The 22,154-nt window shown below is 42.0% G+C and overlaps 1 protein-coding gene across 1 annotated transcript in view; it reads left to right on the forward strand.

Moving 5' to 3' along the window:
* The window catches only part of RAP1B (RAP1B, member of RAS oncogene family), an 86,214-nt gene extending 65,294 nt beyond the window's left edge, over positions 1–20,920 (forward strand). Inside the window, exons 6-8 of the mRNA XM_056574191.1 lie at positions 16,235–16,378; positions 16,688–16,803; positions 19,294–20,920. Of these exons, the coding sequence (XP_056430166.1) occupies positions 16,235–16,378; positions 16,688–16,774 (231 nt within the window). The 3' untranslated portion in view covers positions 16,775–16,803; positions 19,294–20,920. The remainder of the gene's footprint in view (positions 1–16,234; positions 16,379–16,687; positions 16,804–19,293) is intronic.
* The last annotated feature ends 1,234 nt before the right edge of the window (positions 20,921–22,154 follow it).

The following is a 22,154-nucleotide window of genomic DNA, read 5'->3' on the forward strand; positions in this document are numbered from 1 at the left end:
ATATAAAAGGATAGGGGATAAATTATAGATGGCGGCTAGGGGGGGCGGGGGTCTGACCGCTGGGACTCCCTGCTATCTCCAGAACTGGGCCATGACAGTATACTGGAAGTTGCCGTTCCAACCCCAGCAGGAAGCTGTGGCCCGTGGCTGACACACTCCCTCCATGTATCTCTATGGGGTTGGCACGCCTCCTTCCAGCAGACTCCCGGGGGCAGAGCAGTCAGACCCCCTGCCATCTATAACTTATCCCATATCATTTGCATGGGGGATAAGTTACAGTGGGGCAAAAAAGTATTTAGTCAGCCACCAATTGTGCAAGTTCTCCCACTTAAAAAGATGAGGCCTGTAATTTTCATCATGGGTATACCTCAACTATGAGAGACATAATGAGAAAAAAAAAACATAAAATCACGTGTGTGTTTGGGATCATTGTCATGCTGAAAGACCCAGCCACGTTTCATCTTCAATGCCCTTGCTGATGGAAGGAGGTTTTCACTCAAAATCTCACCATACATGGCCCGTTCATTCTTTCCTTTACTCGGATCAGTCGTTCCGGTCCCTTAGCAGAAAAATATGATGTTTCCACCCCCATGCTTTACAGTAGGAATGGTGTTCTTTGGATGCAACTCAGCATTCTTTCTCCTCCACTTTAGTTTCATCTGACCAAATGACATTCTCCCAATACTCTTCTGGATCATCCAAATGCTCTCTAGCAAACTTGAGATGGGCCCGTACATCTACTGTCTTAAGCAGGGGGACATGTCTGGCACTGCATGATTTGAGTCCCTGGCTGGGTAGTGTGTTACTGATGGTAGCGTTTGTTACTTTGGTTCCAGCACTCTGCAGGTCGTTCACTAGGTCCCCCCCCATGTGGTTCTGGGATTTTTGCTCATCGTTCTTGTGATCATTTTGACACCACGGGGTGGAATCTTGCGTGGAGCCCTAGATCGAGGGAGATTATCAGTGGTCTTGTATGTCTTCCATTTTCTAATAATTGCTCCCACAGTTGATTTCTTCACACCAAGCTGCTTGCCTAATGCAGATTGTCTTTCCAGCCTCGTACAGGTCTACAATTTTGTTTCTGGTGTCCTTCGACAGCCCTTTGGTCTTGGCCGTAGTGGAGTTTGGAGTGTGACTGTTTGTTTGAGGTTGTGGACAAGGTGTCTTTTATACGAATAACAAGTTCAAACAGGTGCCATTAATACAGGTAACCAGTGGAGAACAGAGGAGACTCTTAACCCCTTAATGACAGAGGACGTATATTTTCATCCTGCGCCGACTCCTGCGACATAACGCGGAGTCACGCGGTGACGCCCACATCATATTGGTGTCGGTCCCGACGGCCATCAATGGCGGGACCCGTGGCTAAAACCGGACATCACCGATCACGGTGATGCCCTGTGTTAACCCTTCAGACGCAGTGATCAAAGTTGACCCCCGTGTCTGAAGTGAAACCGAAACCATCCCGGCAGCTCAGTCGAGCTGTTTGGGACCGCCGCGGTGAAAATCTACCTGCCTCCTGCATGTCCGATAGCCGAATGACTGCTCCGTGCTTGAGATCCAGGCAGGATCAGTTGAGCGGCGATAACACTGATCAATGCCATTCTATTGCATGCCAGTGATCAGTGTAGGAAATCAGTGTGTGCATTGTTATAGTCCCCTATGGGGGCTATAACATTGCAAAAGAAACAGTGAAAATAAAATGTTAATAAATATGATTTAACCCCTTCCCTAATAAGTCTGAATCACCCCCCTTTACCCATAAAAAAACAATGTAAATAAATATAAACATATGTGATATCGCCACATGCGTAAATGTCCGAACTATAAAAATATATTGTTAATTAAACCGCACGGTCAATGGCGTACACTTTTAAAAAATAAAAATAAATAAATTCCAAAGTCCAAAATAGCAAATTTTTGGTCACTTTTTATACCATAAATAAATGAATAAAAAGCGATCAAAAAGTCTGATCATAACAAAAATGGTACCGATAAAAACTTCAGATCACGGCGCAAAAAATGAGCCCTCACACATCCCCCATATGCATTTTTAAACGTATACATTTTCCTGCTTGTAGTTATACTTTTCATAAGTACGACAAAATCAAAAATATAAGTAGGGTATCATTTTAACAGTATGGACCTACAGAATTAATATAAGGTGTAATTTTTACCGAAAAAGGCACTGCGTAGAAACAGAAGCCTCCAAAAGTTACAAAATGGCGTTTTTCCTTCAATTTTGACGCACAATAATTTTTTTTTTTTCATTTTGCCGTGGATTTATGGGTAAAATGACTGATGTCACTGCAAAGTAGAATTGTTGGACCAACAAATAAGCCATAATCTGGATTTTTAAAAGTTAAAGGACATGTCCGGTGCTCACTTTTCTTACTGTATCTGTTCCGGGCTGCAAAAAAAAAAAAAAGAAAATAAGCTTTCTCTTGCCTGCCTACGCTCCCCCGGTGCTCTGGTACAGGTGTTCGGTCCCCGGGCTGTATTCTTCTTACTTCCTGTTAGCCCGGCACGTCACACGGAGCTTCAGCCTATCACTGGCCGAGGTGGGACATCGCTGCGGCCGGTGATAGGCTGAAGCTCTGTGTGACGTGTCGGGCTAACAGGAAGTTAGAAGAATACAGCCCGGGGACCGAACACCTGTACCAGAGCACCGTAGGCAGGTAAGAGAATGTTTGTTTTCTTTTTTTTTTTTTTGCAGCCCGGAACGGATACAATAAGAAAAGTGAGCACCTGGCATGTCCTTTAGAGAGGAAAAATCGAAAATGCAAAAACTGAAAAAGTTAAGGGGTTAACCCGTACAGGACCTAGGGCGTATGCATATGCCTTCTGTACCTGGGTCTTACCTAGGGCATACCTGTACGCCCGTGGGAATTTCGGTCCCCGCCGGGCGGGGACCAGGGTGACTACTGTTATCGATCAGCTGGCACCCCGCGCAAATGCCCAGGGGGGTCATCAGACCCCCCCTATGTCGGCGACCGGCGCAAATCGCAAATTAATTCACACTTGCGATTTGTGCCGATTCCGGGTCATACTGGTCTATGGTGACCCGGAATATAAGGGAGATCGCGGTTGTCCATTTCACCCACGATCCCCCTGAAGGGATAGGAGTGAGGTGGCAGAGGTGCCACCCCTCCTATCCCTGCTATTGGTCGTCAAAAGCGACAAGCAATAGTAGATCGGGGGCGGCGGGGTTAACTTTCGTTTCCCCATCCTGCCCACCCACAATAGGCGGGGCAGAACGGGGAACCGAAGGGGACCGGGCGCCGAAGATCCACTTACCAGTCGGTGGAGGCTGCGGGACGCGATCGGCTGCGGTGATCGGTGTGGGTGGCATGTCGTGCGGCAGAAGAGGACTGCTCCCTGGATCCGACGGAAGCCGGTAAGTTGCCAAGCAACATTTGGAGGGCTACAGTTTGAGACCATTATACAGTGGTCTCTACACTGTAGCCCTCCAGATGTTGCAAAACTACAACTCCCAGCATGCCCAGACAGCTGTTTGGGCATGCTGGGATTTGCAGTTTTCCAACAGCTGGAGGTCTACAGTTTAGAGACCACTGCACAGTGATCTCTGTACTGTAGCGCTCTAGATCTTGCAAAACTACAACTCCTAGCATGCCCACACAGCAGTTTGCTGTCTGTGCATGCTGGGATTTGTAGTCTTGCAACATCTGGAGGTCCACAGTTTGGAGATCACAGTGCAGTGGTCTCTAACTGTAGCTCTCCAGATGTTGCAAAACTGCAAATCTCAGCATGCCCAAACAGCTGTCTCAGCATGCTGGGAGTTGTAGTTGCGTAGCTCCAACTGTTGCATAACTACATCTCCCAGCATCAGTACATGCTGGGAGTTGTAGTTTTGCAACAGCTGGAGGCACACTGGTTGGAAAATACTGAGTTAGGTAACAGAACCTAACTGAAGGTTTTCCAACCACTGTGCCTCCAGCTGTTGCAAAACTACAACTCCCAGCATGCACGGTCTGTCAGTACATGCTGGGAGTTGTAGTTTTGAAACAGCTGGAAGTTTGCCCCCCCAGGGTACATTCACACGGGCGGGTTTACAGTAAGTTTCCTGCTTCAAGTATGAGCTACGGCAAACTTTTCGCCGCGGCGCAAATTTCTAGCGGGAAGCTCACTATAAACCTCTGCCAGTGCGAACGTACCCTAAAGACACTACACTAACACATAACAAAGGGTAAAACACTACATATACACCACCTTACCCTGTCCCCCCCCCCCCCCCCCACAATAAAAATGAAAAACTTATTGTACGGCAGTGTTTCCAAAACGGAGCCTCCAGCTGTTACAAAACAACAACTCCCAGCATTTCCGGACAGTCACTGACTGTCCAGGCCTGCTGGGAGTTTAGCAACAGCTGAAGACGCCCTGTTTGGTAATCACTGGCGTAGAATACCCCTATGTCCACCCCTATGAAATCCTAATTTAGTCCTCAAATGCGCATGGCGCTCTCTCACTTCGGAGCCCTGTCGTATTTCAAGGAAACAGTTTAGGGCCCCATATGGGGTATTTCCGTACTCGGGAGAAACTGCACTACAAATTTTGGTGGGCTTTTTCTCCTTTTACCCCTTATGAAAAGGAAAAGTGGGGGGCTACACCAGCCTGTTAGTGTAAAAAAAATAAAAAATAAAAAAATTACATTGACATGCTGGTGTTGCCCCATACTTTTTATTTTCACAAGTGTTAAAAGGAAAAAAAAGACCCCCAAAATTTGTAACGCAATTTCTCCTGAGTACGCAAATACCCCAGATGTGGGCGTAAAATGCTCTGTGGGCGCACAACAAGGCTCAGGAGTGAGAGCGCACTATGTACATTTGAAGCCTAAATTGGTGATTTGCACAGGGGTGGCTGATTATGTTCAGCGGTTCTGCCATAAACACTTAAAAAGAAATACCCACATGTGACCCCATTTTGGAAACTACACACCTCACGGAACGTAACAAGGGGTATAGTGCGCCTGAACACCCCACAGGTCTTTAATTAAAATTCTTCAAGTTTGGATGGAAAAAAAGAAATCTTTCATTTTCACAAGGAAAATAGGAAAAAAGCCCGCCAAAATGTTTAACCCCATTTCTTCTGAGTAATTACATACCCCATATGTGCATGTAAAGTGCTCTGCTGGCGCACTACAATGCTCAGAAGAGAAGGAGCACCATTGGGATTTTGAAGAGAAAATGTGTCCGGAATTGAAGGCCACATGTGTTTACAAAGCCCCCATAGCGCCAGAACAATGGACCCCCCCAACATGTGACCCCATTTTGTAAACTAAACCCCTCATGTAATGTAATGTACAGTGAGCATTTACACCCCTCAGGTGTCTTGACAGATTTTTGGAACAGTAGTCCGTGAAAATGAAAAATGTAATTTTTCATTTGCACAGCCCACTGTTCCAAAGATCTGTCAAACGCCAGTGGGGTGTAAATACTCACTCCATCCCTTATTAAATTCTGTGAGGGGTGTAGTTTCCAAAATGGGGTCCCATGTGGGGGGGTTCCACTGTTCTGGCACCACGGGGGGCTTTGTAAACGCACATGGCCCCCCGACTTCCATTCCAACCAAATTCTGTCTCCAAAAGCTCAATGGCGCTCCTCCTCTTCTGAGCATTGTAGTGCGCCAGCAGAGCACTTGACGTCCACACATTGGGTATTTCCATACTCATAAGAAATGGGGTTACAAATTTTGGGGGTCATTTTCTCCTATTACCCCTTGGAAAAATGTTAAATTTGGGGGAAAACCAGCATTTTAGTGACATTTTTTTTTTCATTTACACAACTGACTTTAACAAAAAAGGCTGTGTTAAGGCTCACTGTACCCCTTGTTGCGTTCCTTGAGGGGTTTAGTTTCCAAAATAGTATGCCATGTAGGGTTTTTTTTTGCTGTTCTGGCAGCATAGGGGCTTCCTAAATGCGACATGCCCTCCAAAAACCATTTCAGCAAAATTCGCTTTTCAAAAGCCAAATGTGACTCCTTCTCTTCTGAGCATTGTAGTGCGCCAGCAGAGCACTTGACATCCACACATGGGGTATTTCCATACTCAGAAGAGATGGGGTTCCAAATTTTGGTGGGCATTTTGTCCTATTATCCCTTGTAAAAAAAAATAAAAAATTGGGGGGAAAACTAGCATTTTTGTGAAAAAATAAATTATCATTTACACATCCAACTTTAACGAAAAGTCGTGAAACACCTGTGGGGTGTTAAGGCTCACTGGACCCCTTGTTACGTGCCTTGAGGGGTGTAGTTTCCAAAATAGTATTCCATGTGTTTTTTTATTTTATTTTGCTGTTCTGGCACCATAGGGGCTTCCTAAATGTGACATGCCCCACAAAAACCATTTCAGAAAAACTCGCTCTCCAAAATCCCACTGTCGCTCCTTCTCTTCTGAGCCCTCTACTGCACCCGCCGAACCCTTGACATACACATATGAGGTATTTCCTTACTCGAAAGAAATTGGGTTACACATTTTAGGAAGATTTCTCTCCTTTTACCCCTTGTAAAAATTCAAAAACTGGGTCTACAAGAACATTCCAGTGTAAAAAATGAAGATTTTGAATTTTCTCCATCAATTTGCTGCTATGTCAGTGAAACACCTAAAGGGTTAACAGACCTTTTGAATGTAATTTTGAATACTTTGAGGGGTGCAGTTTTCATAATTGGGTCATTTGTGGGGTATTTCTAATAAGAGGTCCCTTCAAATCCACTTCAAAACACAACTGGTCCCTGGAAAATTTCGATTTTGAAACTTTTGTGAAAAATTTGAAAATTGCTGCTATACTTTGAAGCCTTCTCATGTCTTCCAAAAGTAAAAACATGTCAACTTTATGATGGAAACATAAAGTAGACATGTTGTATATGTGAATCAATATATCATTTATTTGGAATATTCATTTTCCTTATAAGCAGAGAGCTTCAAAGTAAAAAAAAATACATTTTCATCAAATTTTTGAATTTTTCACCAAGAAATGATGCAAGTATCGACAAAATGTTACCACTAACATAAAGTAGAATGTCACGAAAAAACAATCTCTGAATCAGAATGAAAGGTAAAAGCATCTCAGAGTTATTAATGCTTAAAGTGAAAGTGGTCAGATGTTCAAAAAATGGCCAGGTCCTACAGTGAAAATTAACTGGGTCCTTAAGGGGTTAAAGTAGAAGTTACAGGTCTGTGAGAGCCAGAAATCTTGCTTGTTTGTAGGTGACCGAATACTAATTTTCCACCATAGTTTGCAAATAAATCCTTTAAAAATCAGACAGTGATTTTATGTATTTATGTATTTTTTTTCTTCTCATTATGTCTCTCATGGTTGAGGTATACCTATGATGAAAATTACTGGCGCCTCTCATCTTTTTAACCCCTTAACGATAATGGAAGTAAACGTATGTCATGGTACCGTGGTACTTAACGCACTATGACGTACATTTACGCGCCGCCATGACCGCGAGCACCGGATCGGTGCACGCGTCATGCGCGGCAGGTCCCGGCTGCTATCAGCATTAACCCCTCAGATGCCGTGATCAGAACAGATCACGGCATTTGTGGCAGTGCGGTACTTTGAATGGATGATTGGATCGTCCACAGCGCTGCCGCGGGGATCCTATCATCCAGCATGGCAGCCGGAGATCCCCTCACCTGGCTCCGGCGGTCTCCCCGGGATCTTCTGCTCTGGTCTGAGATCGAGCAGACCAGAGCAGAAGATCACCGATAATACTGATCAGTGCTATGCCCTATGCATAGCACTGAACAGTATTAGCAATCAAATGATTGCTATAAATAGTTCCCTATGGGGACTATTAAAGTATAAAAAAATAAAATAAAAGTAAAAAAATTTGAAAAATCCCCATCCCCAATAAAAAAGTAAAATGTCAGTTTTTCCCATTTTATCCCAAAAAAAGCATAAAAAAAATAAATTAATACACCTATTTGGTATCGCCGCGTGCGTAAAAGTCTTAACTATTAAAATATATTGTTAATTATCCCATATGGTAAACTGCGTAAACGTAAAAACTGCAGTTTTTTTGTCACACTTTCTTACAAAAAAAATTTGTTCAAAATTTATAAAAAGTAAAACCTAAGCAAAAGGGGTACTGATAAAAACTACAGATCATGGCACAAAAAAATGAGCCCTCATACCGCCCCATATATGAAAAAATGAGAAAGTTATAGGTGGTCAAAATAGGGCAATTTCAAACATACTAATTTTGTTAAAATGGTTTGAGATTTTTTTTAAGCGGTACAATTGTAGAAAAGCATATAACATGGGTATCATTTTAATTGTATTGACCCACAGAATAAAGAAAACATGTCATTTTTACCAGAAAGTGTACAGCGTGAACACAAAACCTTTCAAAATTTGCTAAATTGCGGATTTCTTTTCAATTTTGCCACTTTAATATTTGGTTGCGCCGTACATTTTATGGTAAAATAAGTGGTCATTACAAAGTACAATTGGTGACGCAAAAAACAAGCCCTCATATGGGTCTGTGGATGGAAATATAAGAGTTATGATTTTTAGAAGGTGAAGAGGAAAAAAACAAAATGCAAAAATAAAATTAGTCTGGTCCTTAAGGCCAAAATGGGCCTGGTCCTTAAGGGGTTAAGTGGGATAACTTGCACAAATGGTTGCTGACTAAATTCCTTTTTTGCCCCCCCCCTGTAACTTATTCCCTATGCAAATGATATGATATTATAGATGGCAGGTGTACTGCTGCTGGCGGTATTTGTGGAATTATTTTATGCTTGTATTTGGTAAGAATGCAAGATACCACTGAAAGAATAGTTGGCTTCTTAGCATATTTCTTCACACACCATCACATTACCATTTGGCTATAACCACCTATAGCATACTACAGGGTTGGCCATTTATATGGATACACCTTAATAAAATGGGAATTGTTGGAGATATTAACTTCCTGTTTGTGGCACATTAGTATATGTGAGGGGGGGAAACTTTTCAAGATGGCTGGTGACCATGGCGTCCATTTTGAATCCAACTTTTGTTTTTTCAATAGGAAGAGGGTCATGTGACACATCAAACTTATTGGGAATTTCACAAGAAAAATTATGTGCTTTGTTTTAACGTAACTTTATTCTTTTATGAGTTACAAGTTTCTGACCACTTATAAAATGTGTTCATTGTGCTGCCCATTTTGTTGGATTGTCAATGCAACCCTCTTCTCCCACTCTTCACACACTGATAGCAACACCGCTGGAGAAATGCTAGCACAGGCTTCCAGTATCCGTAGTTTCAGGTGCTGCACTTCTCGTATCTTCACAGCATAGACAATTGCCTTCAGATGACCCAAAAGATAAGTCGAAGGGGGTCAGATCGGGAGACCTTGGGGGCCATTCAACTGGCCCACGACGACCAATCTACTTTCCAGGAAACTTCATCTAGGAATGCTCGGACCTGACACCCATAATGTGGGGGTGCACCATCTTGCTGGAAAAACTCAGGGAACGTACCAGCTTAAGTGCATATAGAGGGAAACACATCATCATGTAGCAATTTCGCATATCCAGTGGCTTTGTGGTTTCCATTGATGAAGAATGGCCCCACTATGTTTGTACCCCATATACCACACCATACCATCAATTTTTGTGTTCCAATAGTCTTGGAGGGATCTATCCAATGTGGGTTAGTGTCAGACCAATAGCGGTGGTTTTGTTTGTTAACTTCACCATTCACATAAAAGTTTGCCTAATCACTGAACAAAATCTTTTGCGTAAACTGAGGGTCTTGTCCAATTTTTGTTTTGCCCATTCTGCAAATTCAGTGCGCCGATCTGGGTCATTCTCGTTGAGATACTGCAGTAGCTGGAGTTTGTAAGTGTGCCATTTGTGAGTAGCTAATATCCGCCGAAGGGATGTTCGACTAATGCCACTCTCCAGTGACATGCGGCGAGTGCTACGCTGTGGGCTCTTGCTGAATGAAGCTAGGACAGCCACTGATGTTTCTTCATTAGTGACAGATTTCATGCATCCACATTTTGGCAAATCCAACACTGAACCAGTTTCCCGAAACTTAGCAAGCAGTTTGCTAACTGTAGCATGGGAGATGGGTGGTCTCGTAGGGTGTCTTGCATTGAAATCTGCTGCAATGACCCAGTTACTGCGTTCACCAGACATCAACACAATTTCTATCCACTCCTCACGTGTTAACCTCAATGACATGTCAATGGCTGTAAGCAAAGAGAAACTTGTAAGTAACTCATGAAAGAATAAAGTTACGTTAAAACCAAGCACACCAGTGTTTTTCTTGTGAAATTCCTGTCATATGACTCTCTTCCTATTGAAAAAACAAAAGTTTGATTCAAAATGGCCGACTTCAAAATGGTCGCCATGGTCACCACTCATCTTGAAAAGTTTCCCCCCTCCCTTATTACTAATTTGCCACAAACAGGAAGTTAATATCACCAACCATTCCCATTTTATTAAGGTGTATCCATATAAATGGCCCACCCTGTATAACAAAGTCCTGCTTCTTTCAGTTTATTTTGGTATCTTCCAGAAGATCTTCCAGACATTCCTCTAATTAATGATCTCTTCTATGCTTTTTTACTGTTTACATTTTACCTCAACTGTGAAACTTATGTTAAATATAGACAGTAAAATGCCTAAAGTGCTTGAGCTACATTTTCTTCATTGGGACCTCAGAATACCACTTTTAATTAGGGAACTATTAGTGGGTGAAGTGATCTCTGACCTGCAAGCTTGTATCTGCATTACAATGAAGTTCTTGAGGGGTGCTCTTTATCCTGGGTGGAGTTCCCCCCTCTAATAGTGCTTATGGACATGGGTTCTGTTCGCTAGGTAGCTGCCTACTAGGGTGGGGGCAGTAGGGCTATGTTCACATTTCTGTTAAATGCTCCAGTTGAAGCCTCTTCTGCAGATTCTATCATAAATGCCATAAAAATAGTACAGCATGCTGGAGCATCTATCCTACCAGCAGACCCCTTTTAATGTTTAACCATTTATTTGAACAGCCATCTGAACGGTTGAGCTGTTAGAAGGCAATCCCCTGGCAGAAATCAGGCACAATGAACCCCAATGTGGTGTAAAACCTGTGCCACTGTGTACAATCTGCCAATTTTGGTTCTTTGTTTTCAACTTGGTTACTTAAGTAAAGATCAGGTATGACCTTTATATAGTACACTTGCAGATAGTATACAGTTTTCCATTTGAATATATTGCTATAGTGCTATATTGGCTGGTGTTTTTTTTTTTTTTGTCCTGAAAATGAAAGCTTGCAAATACATGTCACATTGTCTGTTTTAAATCTTTATCTGTAAAGATGCAGCAAGGACTTTTGGGTGTGAGCATTTACTGAACATCATAGTAGTGAAATGCAGATATAAAATACCTAAGCGCTGTGTGGGTGGAAATGAGATTTTTTTTTTATATGTATCTCTATAGTGATGTGATTTACTTCTCTATTTAGTACAGTGAACCACTTAAGTATTTTCCATTTCTTTGCTTATATCAGCTTTGCACATAAAAATAGTTTTCAGCATGTGTGATATAATTTTATTTCCCACAGAAAACCCACTTGACTGAGTGCAGGAATACAATAACACACATTAATAATTCTGTTTATGGTAAACAGGAGGTATCATGTTGTTACACATCATACACTGCCAGCCATATTGCCTGTAGACATCGCTGCAGTATGTAGTCATCGATAGCTAGAAATGTGGGACTTGACCATGGCATGATTTTGGTGTATGCAGAGATGGTCTTGTATTTGAACAGAATTCCTGATTGCAGAGCTTGATCACTTTTTGGGAAGTTTTTCAATGTATCAGGCCCTGCCTTTTACTTTCGCAGACAGTCTGTAAGAAAAATATCTGGCACTTGCTTATTTCATGGAAAGCTTAGTGTTCATTCAAACATAGCAGCGATACATAACTATTACACTGAATGCATTGCAGCCTTCCTGGAGCTCTTCTCAACAGCTATCTTCAGTCATAATATGACATAAAAAAATACTCTTACATAAATGATGTCATAATTGGTTACCATAACCTAAAGATGCAGTGAGTTAGAGAGTAAAGTAGTTTTTTCTATGGCTGGTCACAGTGGGGACAGTTTGCCTTGCCAAGTAAATGCTGAGAAGCATTTGTTTTTGTGGTATACTTGCAAAAAAAAAAAAGTACAAAAAGACGGTTTCCTTTGGGCAGTTTACATGTGTCACCACATCCTTTCATATGCACTGTGAATATACACGGTGTTGTTTCTGTTAACACAGCATGATTTCCTGGTATATTTAAATGTATATATCACACAAAATAACTTATATAATTATTAGTGCATTATTCCATGTTGTGATCAGTAAGGTGCATTCATTAAGACAACAAATAAGAATAAAAGATAAATATATAAAGAACCACACCACAGGGCCCTTCTGGTTAATTCAAACAACATACAAATAAAATGTTATCATGCTACAGGGATTTAACCCCTTTCTGACCCTTGATGTACGCATGAGGCCACGTCATAACCGGCAGATCCCTGTTTCTATTAGCAGCTGACATCTGCCAGTAATGACAGACATCGGAGCTGGCTCTAATGTCGGTCATTGAAATGGTTAAATGCCTTGATCAATAGCGATCACGGCATTTAAACATTAAATGCTAGTAATCTTTGGGGCCTAGGGGACCCATCAGCAGCTCCATGATGTAATCGTGTGCTGCCAATGGCTTGCTGTGGAAGAATGGGAACTTACCTGTGTGTAAAAATGTGTTATAAAATAAAAAAGTTTAATGTTTTTACAAAATATATATTTTTTTTTTTAAATTTAAATCACTCCCTTATTCAATTTTTTTTAAATAAAATGCTGTAAAATAAATATAAAAAATATATTTGGTATTGCAGCATGCATCATTTTCACAACTATTAAATTATGTTGTTCCTGATCCTACCCGATAAACGGCATAAACACAAAAACATTCCAAACACCAAAATTGCTTGATTTTTGGTCACATCACGTCCCAAAAAAAATCTAATAAAAAGTGATCAAAAAGTCATAGATATGCAGGAGTGGTGCAGGAGCTGTGTCAGGGTTTGTTTTGTGTGCCAGGAGCATATACAGTCACCACCGTAAATGTTGGCAACCCTGAAATTTTTCAAGAAAATTAAGTTTCTCACAGAAAAGGATTGCAGTAACACATGTTTTGCTATACACATGTTTATTTCCTTTGTGTGTATTGAAACTAAACCAAAAAGGGAGGGGGAAAAAAGCTAATTGGACATAATGTCACACCAAACTCCAAAAATGGTCTGGACAAAATTGTCACCCTTTCAAAGATTGTTTCAAGCATGTGATGCTCCTTTAAACTCACCTGGGGCAGGTAACAGGTGTGGGCAATATAAAAAATCACACCTGAAAGCAGATAAAAAGGAGAGAAGTTCACTTAGTCTTTGCATTGTGTGTCTGTTTGTGCCACACTAAGCATGGACAACAGAAAGAGAAGAGCACTGTCTGAGGACTTGAGAACCAAAATTGAGGAAAAATATCAACAATCTCAAGGTTACAAGTCCATCTCCAGAGATCTAGATTTGCCTTTGTGCACAGTGCGCAACATTATCAAGATGTTTGCAACCCATGGCACTGTAGCTAATCTCCCTGGGCATGGACGGAAGAGAAGAGTTGATGAAAGGTGTCAACGCAGGATAGTCCGGATGGTGGATAAGCAGCCCCAAACAAGTTCCAAAGATATTCAAGCTGACCTGCAGGCTCAGGGAGCATCAGTGTCAGCACGAACTATCCATCGACATTTAAATGAAATGAAACGCTATGGCAGGAGACCCAGGAGGATCCCACTGCTGACACAGAGACATAAAAAAGCAGGGCTACATTTTGCCAAAATGAACTTGAGTAAGCCAAAATCCTTCATGGGAAAACGTCTTGTGGACAGATGAGACCAAGATAGAGCTTTTTGGTAAAGCACATAATTCTACTGTTTACTGAAAATGGAATGAGGCCTACAAAGAGAAGAACACAGTACCTACAGTGAAATATGGTATAGCCTCAATGATGTTTTGGGATTGTTTTGCTGTCTCTGGCACTGGGTGCCTTGAATGTGGGCAAGGCGTCATGAAATCTGAGGATTAAGAACAGATTTTGGGTCGCACTGTACAGCCCAGCCCAGTGTTAGAAAGCTGGATTTGTGTCCGAGATCTTGGGTCTTCCAGCAGGACAATGACCCTAAACATATACCGTATATACTCGAGTATAAGCCGAGTTTTTCAGCACGATTTTTCGTGCTGAAAACACCCCCCTCGGCTTATACTCGAGTGAACTCCCCCACCCGCAGTGGTCTTCAACCTGCGGACCTCCAGAGGTTTCAAAACTACAACTCCCAGCAAGCCCGGGCAGCCATCGGCTGTCCGGGCTTGCTGGGAGTTGTAGTTTTGGAACCTCCGGAGGTCCGCAGGTTGAAGACCACTGCGGCCTTCAACATCATCCAGCCCCCTCTCACCCCCTTTAGTTCTGAGTACTCACCTCCGCTCGGCGCTGGTCCGGTCCTGCAGGGCTGTCCGGTGAGGAGGTGGTCCGGTGGGATACTGGTTCCGGGCTGCTATCTTCACCGGGGAGGCCTCTTCTAAGCGCTTCGGGCCCGGCCTCAGAATAGTCACGTTGCCGTGACAACGACGCAGAGGTGCGTTCATTGCCAACGTACTTCTGCGTCATTGTCAAGGCAACGCCTCTATTCTGGGCCGGAAGCGCGGAGAAGAGGCGCCCCCCCGGTGAAGATAGCAGCCTGGACCACCTCCTCACCGGACCACCTCCTCTCCGGACAGTCCTGCAGTACCGGACCAGCGCCGAGCGGAGGTGAGTACTCGGAACTAAAGGGGGTGAGAGGGGGCTGGATGATGTTGAAGGCCGCAGTGGTCTTCAACCTGCGGACCTCCGGAGGTTTCAAAACTACAACTCCCAGCAAGCCCGGACAGCCGATGGCTGCCCGGGCTTGCTGGGAGTTGTAGTTTTGAAACCTCTGGAGGTCCACAGGTTGAAGACCACTGAGGGCGAATGATGAGAAGAGGATGATGAAGGGGGGGTGTGGGGATGATGAAGGGGGGGGTGTGGGATGATTACAAGGGGATGATGAAGGGGGGATGTGTGGGATGATAAGGGGATGATGAAGGGGGGATGTGCGGGATGATAAGGGGATGATGAAGGGGGGATGTGTGGGATGATAAGGGGATGATGATAAGGGGATGATGAAGGGGGGATGTGTGGGATGATAAGGGGATGATGAAGGGGGGATGTGTGGGATGATGACAAGGGGATGATGATGAGGATGTTAATGACGGGTCTGGATGATGACAGGGGGATGAGGTATTTCCCACCCTAGGCTTATACTCGAGTCAATAACTTTTCCTGGGATTTTGGGTTGAAATTAGGGGTCTCGGCTTATACTCGGGTCGGCTTATACTCGAGTATATACGGTACGTCAAAAAGCGCCCAGAAATGGATGGCATCAAAGCGCTGGAGAGTTCTGAAGTGGCCAGCAATGAGTCCAGATCTAAAGCCCATTGAACACCTGTGGAGAGATCTTAAAATTGCTGCTGGGAAAAGGCGCCCTTCCAATAAGAGAGACCTGGAGCAGTTTGCAAGGGAAGAGTGGTCCAACATTCCGACTGAGAGGTGTAAGAAGCTTATTGATGGTTATAGGAAGCAACTGATTTCAATTTTTTTTTTTTCCAAAGGGTGTGCAACCACATATTAAATTAAGGGTGCCAATAATTTTGTCCAGCCCATTTTTGGAGTTTGGTGTGACATTATGTCCAATTTGCTTTTTTCCCCCTCCTTTTTTGGTTTAGTTCCAATACACACAAAGGGAATAAACATGTGTATAGCAAAACATGTGTTACTGCAATCCTTTTCAGTGAGAAATACTTAATTTTCTAGAAAAATTTCAGGGGTGCCAACATTTACGACCATGACTGTAGCTCCTCCATATGCACTGATGTAGATACATTCACAAGTCTCTTCTTACACCACGCTTATACCATTCTCATATTACCTGTATGGACTTCCTCTTCAAAAAGAAGCTTTTGCTGTGTTGCTAATGTGAGCTTTGCAAGAGCATCTAAGCAATACATGTAAGCCGGGCTTTTTTAAAAATAGTTGTATTACCACTTTGGATTCTATTCCACATTTATTGTTGTTATGGTTGAATTTATAACCAGAGTTCTAATTTCTAGGTGCCAATGATTTTGGTTGGGAACAAATGTGACTTGGAAGATGAAAGAGTTGTTGGCAAGGAACAGGGGCAGAATCTAGCAAGACAGTGGAACAATTGTGCATTCCTGGAGTCTTCTGCCAAGTCCAAGATTAATGTCAACGAGGTAAGGATTAAATCACTATTCACTGCAAGTTATGTTAGAATTTTAATGCAAGTTTTTATGAGGTCAGCTATACCTAATGAGTACATCATTTACCATGGATCAGTGATGCATATAACTTCGCTTTCGTAATCCTTATACCCATTCGGAGCCAGATCATATTGGTCAGTCAGTGGACATTTGTATACTTGTTAATAAAACATCCTCCAGATCTTTTTAGCTTAGATTCCGTTTATACCAAAGAGTCATGAAAGTAGTTCACTTGTTGTATTCATATATAGTTTTCTTACATTTGAATTGTTTTATTCACAGATTTTTTATGATCTTGTGCGGCAAATTAACAGAAAAACTCCTGTACCGGGCAAGGCACGCAAAAAGTCAACATGCCGACTGCTTTAATACACAGATGTGCTGTATCTCTGAGCCAGGTAACATACTTGGTTTATATACAGACAAGATACCATCATCAATAAACTACATATACATTATGAATACCCCATTCCTGTTCAGGCCAGTTCTTTTGAGCATTTACACATTTCATGGAGAATAAGCACATTAGAAATCTTTTGACAGAATTTTTAGTATACATGCATGTCTGCCATATTTGATCTTGCAGTAAATAGCTTCCTTTTGGTTTTTTGTAATATATGGTCAAGATAAATAAATAGAAGGTCTGATTATGTAGGGGTTGTAGTATCTGAATTACACATCTGACCACTTGACCTCTTGGGGACGCAGGGCATATACATATGCCCTTTATCCTCGATCCTTAAAGGAAATATATCTAGTGTTGAAAAACGTATCCCCTATCCTAAAGATGGGGGATAAGTTTCAGATTGCGGGGGGTCCGACCGCTGGGGCCTCCCGCGATCTCCTGTACAGGGCCCCGACAGCCCGCGGGAAGGGGGGCATGTTGACCACCGCACGAAGCGGCGGCTGACACGTCCCCTTAATACAACTCTATGGCAGAGCCAGAGCGCTGCCTTCAGCAATCTCCAGCTCTGCCATACAGTTGTATTGAGGGGGTGTGTCGGCCGCAGCTTCGGGCGGTGGTGAACACGCGCTATCTGGCCAGTGAGCCGGGGCCCTGTACAGGAGATCGCGGGGCCCAAGCGGTCCGACATCCCCCAACCCCCCCCCCCCCCCCCCCAGCGATCTGAAACTTACCCCCTATCCTTAGGATAGGGGATACGTTTTTCACCACTGGAGTACCCCTTTAGAAACTCAGGGCATACCTGTACGCCCTGGTCTGGTATAACTGGTTTAAATCGTTCTTACCGGCGGAGAACGGGTTAAACTCGGTGAGTCCTGGCATTATCCCTTTAGATGCCGTGATCAAAGTTGATCGCGGCATCTGAAACGAAAGTAAAAGAATCCTGGCATTCTTGTAACCGTATGGACCTACAGAATAAAGATTAGGTGTCATTTTTACCAAATATTGCACTGCGTAGAAACGGGAGCCCCCAAAAGTTACAAAATAGTGTTTTTTTTTTTTTATTTCATCCCACAAATAATTTTTTGGGGTTTCACCACAGGTTATATTATAAAATAGGTGATGTGATTGCAAAGTACAATTGGTGACACAAAAACAAGACCTTATATGGGTCTGTAGGTGCAAAATTGAAAGCGTTATGATTTTTAGAAGGGAAGGAGGAAAAAGCGAAAATGCAAACACGAAAATTAGCTGAGTCCTTAAGGGGTTAAAGGATGGTGATGTAAAACTTAACGTTAAAATTACGTATAAAATTTAACCTGTAAATCCTAAGCAAAAACTGCTCATTATAAGATTGAAGTTATTAAAAACAGACTAACTTAGGCCCACATTTAATACAATTGTTGAAATTTTAGCAGACGTCTAAAGTAAATCTCAGCCGGTTTATTAATATAGCTTTTGACAGATTCATGACTGTGTTTGTTCCATTTGATAAATCTGTTACAACATACATCACTGGCAATAAATTTCACACTGGATAGAAGTACAGCACTTTTTTTATACTAGGGTCTGTGTAGTATAGTGATGCACCTTTTTTCTCATTTGTGACTTACTGCTATAAAAACCTTTCATAATTGTGTAGTAATATGTAATAAAGTTAATTCTACCCAAGCATTAAGCAACAACTTTTACTATTACAAACAGGTCTCTGGTGCAAATGGCTTTTTATTATTAAATATGTCACATAGCAGATTAGATACTATTTTGGGAGGAAACACCAATAAAAAGTGCAAATCATTGTTTGATATAATGGCCCTCATTTACGTAGGATAACCCTATAGTTTTTCATTGGTTTAGTACCCAAATTTTTGTTGCATGTGGCATACAACACAAATTGTGGCAGTCTGCGCCCAAAAAACTCAAAGCCCTGAAAGGGGGTGTGGCTTTGACAGTTTTGAAAATTCACAACAAATTTATTAATGTGCCCACATAAAAAGTGGGGGATTCAAGCTTTGGAAAACCCTACAGCTCAGAGCAACTGTAAAAAGAGTAAAACCTAGGGAAAAGTGTAAACCGTAGGGAAAAAGCAGTAAATACAGTGGGAAAAAAACACCCACAAAGAAAACTCCACTCTTGGTAAATGAGGGCCAATAATGTCTCTGTTTACCCAGTTAATGTGTGAGTGTGTGTGTGTGTATGTATGTGTATATGTAATATTATATAATGTATTGCCTGTTACGGATGTAAATTTTTCCAGTGCAACTTATCATGGATCCTGTGGCAATCCCCCCCCCCCCAAAAAAAAAAAAACATTGTTGCCCTAGGCTTATATAGTGGGTCAGTTTGTCTCCTTTTACTCTGGGTTTCAGTATAGTGTTTGTTTTTAAAATACCCCAGACTGTTGTATGCAAGAATCTACAAGACCAAGCAGCTACTCTACAAGCTTTCCTTACAGGGTACCTTTTTTTCTGCCCCTTTTTTGCAGGTCTGAAGAACTGTTGTCTAACAACAGTGCCAGCATTCCAACTCAAATTATCCTGTCAACAACTCCAATGGACTTTCCTGTGGTGGTACCCTTTACAATATGGATGGAAGTTGCAAGCTCAGATTGTGCACCATCAGATCCCCTTCTTAAGTCACAAGAAAGATGCCTGCTTTGAGATGTTCTTCACATATGCAACTGGGAACAACGGAGCCAACATCCAGTATTACTGCTAACAGAGACATTGTTCACTCAGCAATGTTTTCACGTGTCCTAAAACGTGTACTGTATTCTTTCACAAGCCCTTCCTTTCTATCGGAGTGTACAATGAAAAGCACCACTATTTTAGCTTACTAAACAAGAAAGTCCAAAGAGCTCCTTTATAGACTACTCCCGATGACCTTGCATCTTTGGTATTTGTAGCTTCTTGTAACTATTTTTTTCCTTCCTTTAAAGAAATACAAGAGCAACATCTATTGTGTTGTACAAAGTGCTTCTCACAACTATGATTTTTGCCTTCCTCCTTTCTTCCTTCCTTCATTCATTTTAAGGGAATCCTGTGGAGACTCGTATTGCACCCTTCTGGAGGCAAGGGAGTCATGATAATAAATTTCAGTGTGTCTTGGTTGAACATTCTGCCTTTAATATCTCTTTGAAGGGACATTCATAAGTTCTTTTTGTTTCCATTTCCCCTCCCTGTTTACATAGGGACAAATGTTTATAGATGTGTATACAGTGGGGGTCTACAACAAGAAGTGTATATTTTAAGAGTTCTTTTTTTAATGATTTATCAATATTTTGTAAATCATTTCCAGGCTTCTGCAGCTGTAGATTCTCACTGTGAGCCCGTGTCTTTCCCCCTTGCTTGCTCATGCATATGTGTATTTGCAATACCAAATAATACAGATTTAGTACCTTACCTGTCAGTGGTTGTTTTCCATGTGTATTGTTTTGGTTGCGTTGTTAAATGGTGGAAGAGTCCAGTGGATGTGAATGTGGGACGTGATTTTAATCCTGTGTTATCGGTCACAAGGCCTGCGTTGCGGTTATATTTTTTGCTAGTTTATTTATCAATGCCTTGTTGCTTTGTATGCATTACGTTTGGGTGTAAAAATTGTGTATATATCCAGCAGGGAACCACAGTAATTCAATTGACCAACCTAATGCTACAACTGCTTTATGGTGGCCAAATGTAAACTTAAAAGCCTTAAATAAAGTGGTGCAATTTTGTATAACTTAGCATCAGTTTAATAAATTTGCATTGCCATGCAAGGGCTCTCATGAGTATCTGCCACTTTAGTTCTTGCTACTAACAGCACTTCTAACTCTGGCATCACTTAAGTGCACCGTATAAACACTCTGCAGCCTCCCCCTCTTATGTGCCAATTCGGAATAATGTTGTATTGGGCCCTCAAGTCAAACAGGCGATTCTACAAAATGATACGTGAACATTTTGCGAAAGTCAGTTCAGTTTTTTTTTTGTTCTGGAAGATAAGTATAGCAGTATGAAAAATGCAGCGCTTCTTAGAAACATCACAAATATGAAAGCGTCAACATTTTAATGAATTTCTTGAGTTGACTTGCAGGTGTTTTTGTTCACATTGTGCATTAAAGGTTAATTATCTCATCATTTTCTTTCTGCTTATTTTGTTCAGGCAACAAACTGAAGGGTATAGTCAGCTAAGGAGAAATCAGTAATCACAACCTAACAGTAATTTTGTTTTCTTGAACCATGACAGCACCATGGAGAGAGGGACCTCACCCAAGGACAGAGATAAAAAGAAGACTCCTCCACCTCACTGGATTACCAAGACCTATAAAAGAGCCTTCTCAATAATAGTTAATGAATCACACAGACAAAATTAGAGCAATCAAGCTGAAACAATACCAATTAACCTAAACCATGCTATTCTAGAAGCCCAACTAAATATACACACATATGTGTTTCACCCAACCAAGTGAAGAAAAAAAAACACCCTGTAAAAAGATTTAGAAGGGTTGTAATGAAAGGGTACCAAGGAATCTTAAACTGACAGTAAGCTCTAAGTATTAAATTTGCGACTCCCCCCCCCCCGATCTTTAAGACATTGGAAGTTAGTCAATGGTGGTGCATAAGCTAGATCCCATGACCACTTTTTGGATTGTGTATTTACTGCTAGAGTAATCACTTTGTTCCTTTTGTTCCTGTCGATTTTTCTTGTTTATCTAGTTGAGGAAGTCTCTTCCTGCTTAAGAAGTCTGCTCTGGTGTTCATGGTCCCCATTAGACGTACTAACGATAGTGAAACCAGATACTTTTCTGCAAATCTTTAAATCTGGAAGGACAGTTGCATTATAGAGATTCCTTGTACTGTCCTGCCGGTCGTCAAGTTGCCTGTCAGTTTAATTTTTCTGCCCTGTACAACTGATGCTACTGCTAGGAGACCCCTGTAAATTGCCAACAGTTACCTGTACTTTGAGGGCTAGCATCTATCTTATACTGTTTTCCTCTTGAAGCTCTGATAAACTAAGTTTATGCCTTCTTTCATACTCTGGAAAACCTAACTGCTGCTGTAGATATTTTGCAGAGCAGCAGCAAATGGGGGGCAATCTGCCTCCTACTTAGGTCAGAACATCATTGTGAACTCTGCTTCTTTGCTGAATCAGAGGACTGATTAAACGTGACCGCCCTTGATCATTTGGAGAGCTTCTATCTTCTAGAATCCATTTACCACCTCGGGTTGTGCTCTGAGAAAAAAAGGTTTTATTTTGCTTGTGGGGATAGGATGCAGGTAAACCCTTCTTCCGGTCAGTAGCCTTACATAGTTACATAGTTAGTACGGTCGAAAAAAGACATATGTCCATCAAGTTCAACCAGGGAATTAA

This window comes from Hyla sarda, chromosome 4 (genome assembly GCF_029499605.1).
Source record: "Hyla sarda isolate aHylSar1 chromosome 4, aHylSar1.hap1, whole genome shotgun sequence".
Taxonomy (NCBI): domain Eukaryota; kingdom Metazoa; phylum Chordata; class Amphibia; order Anura; family Hylidae; genus Hyla; species Hyla sarda.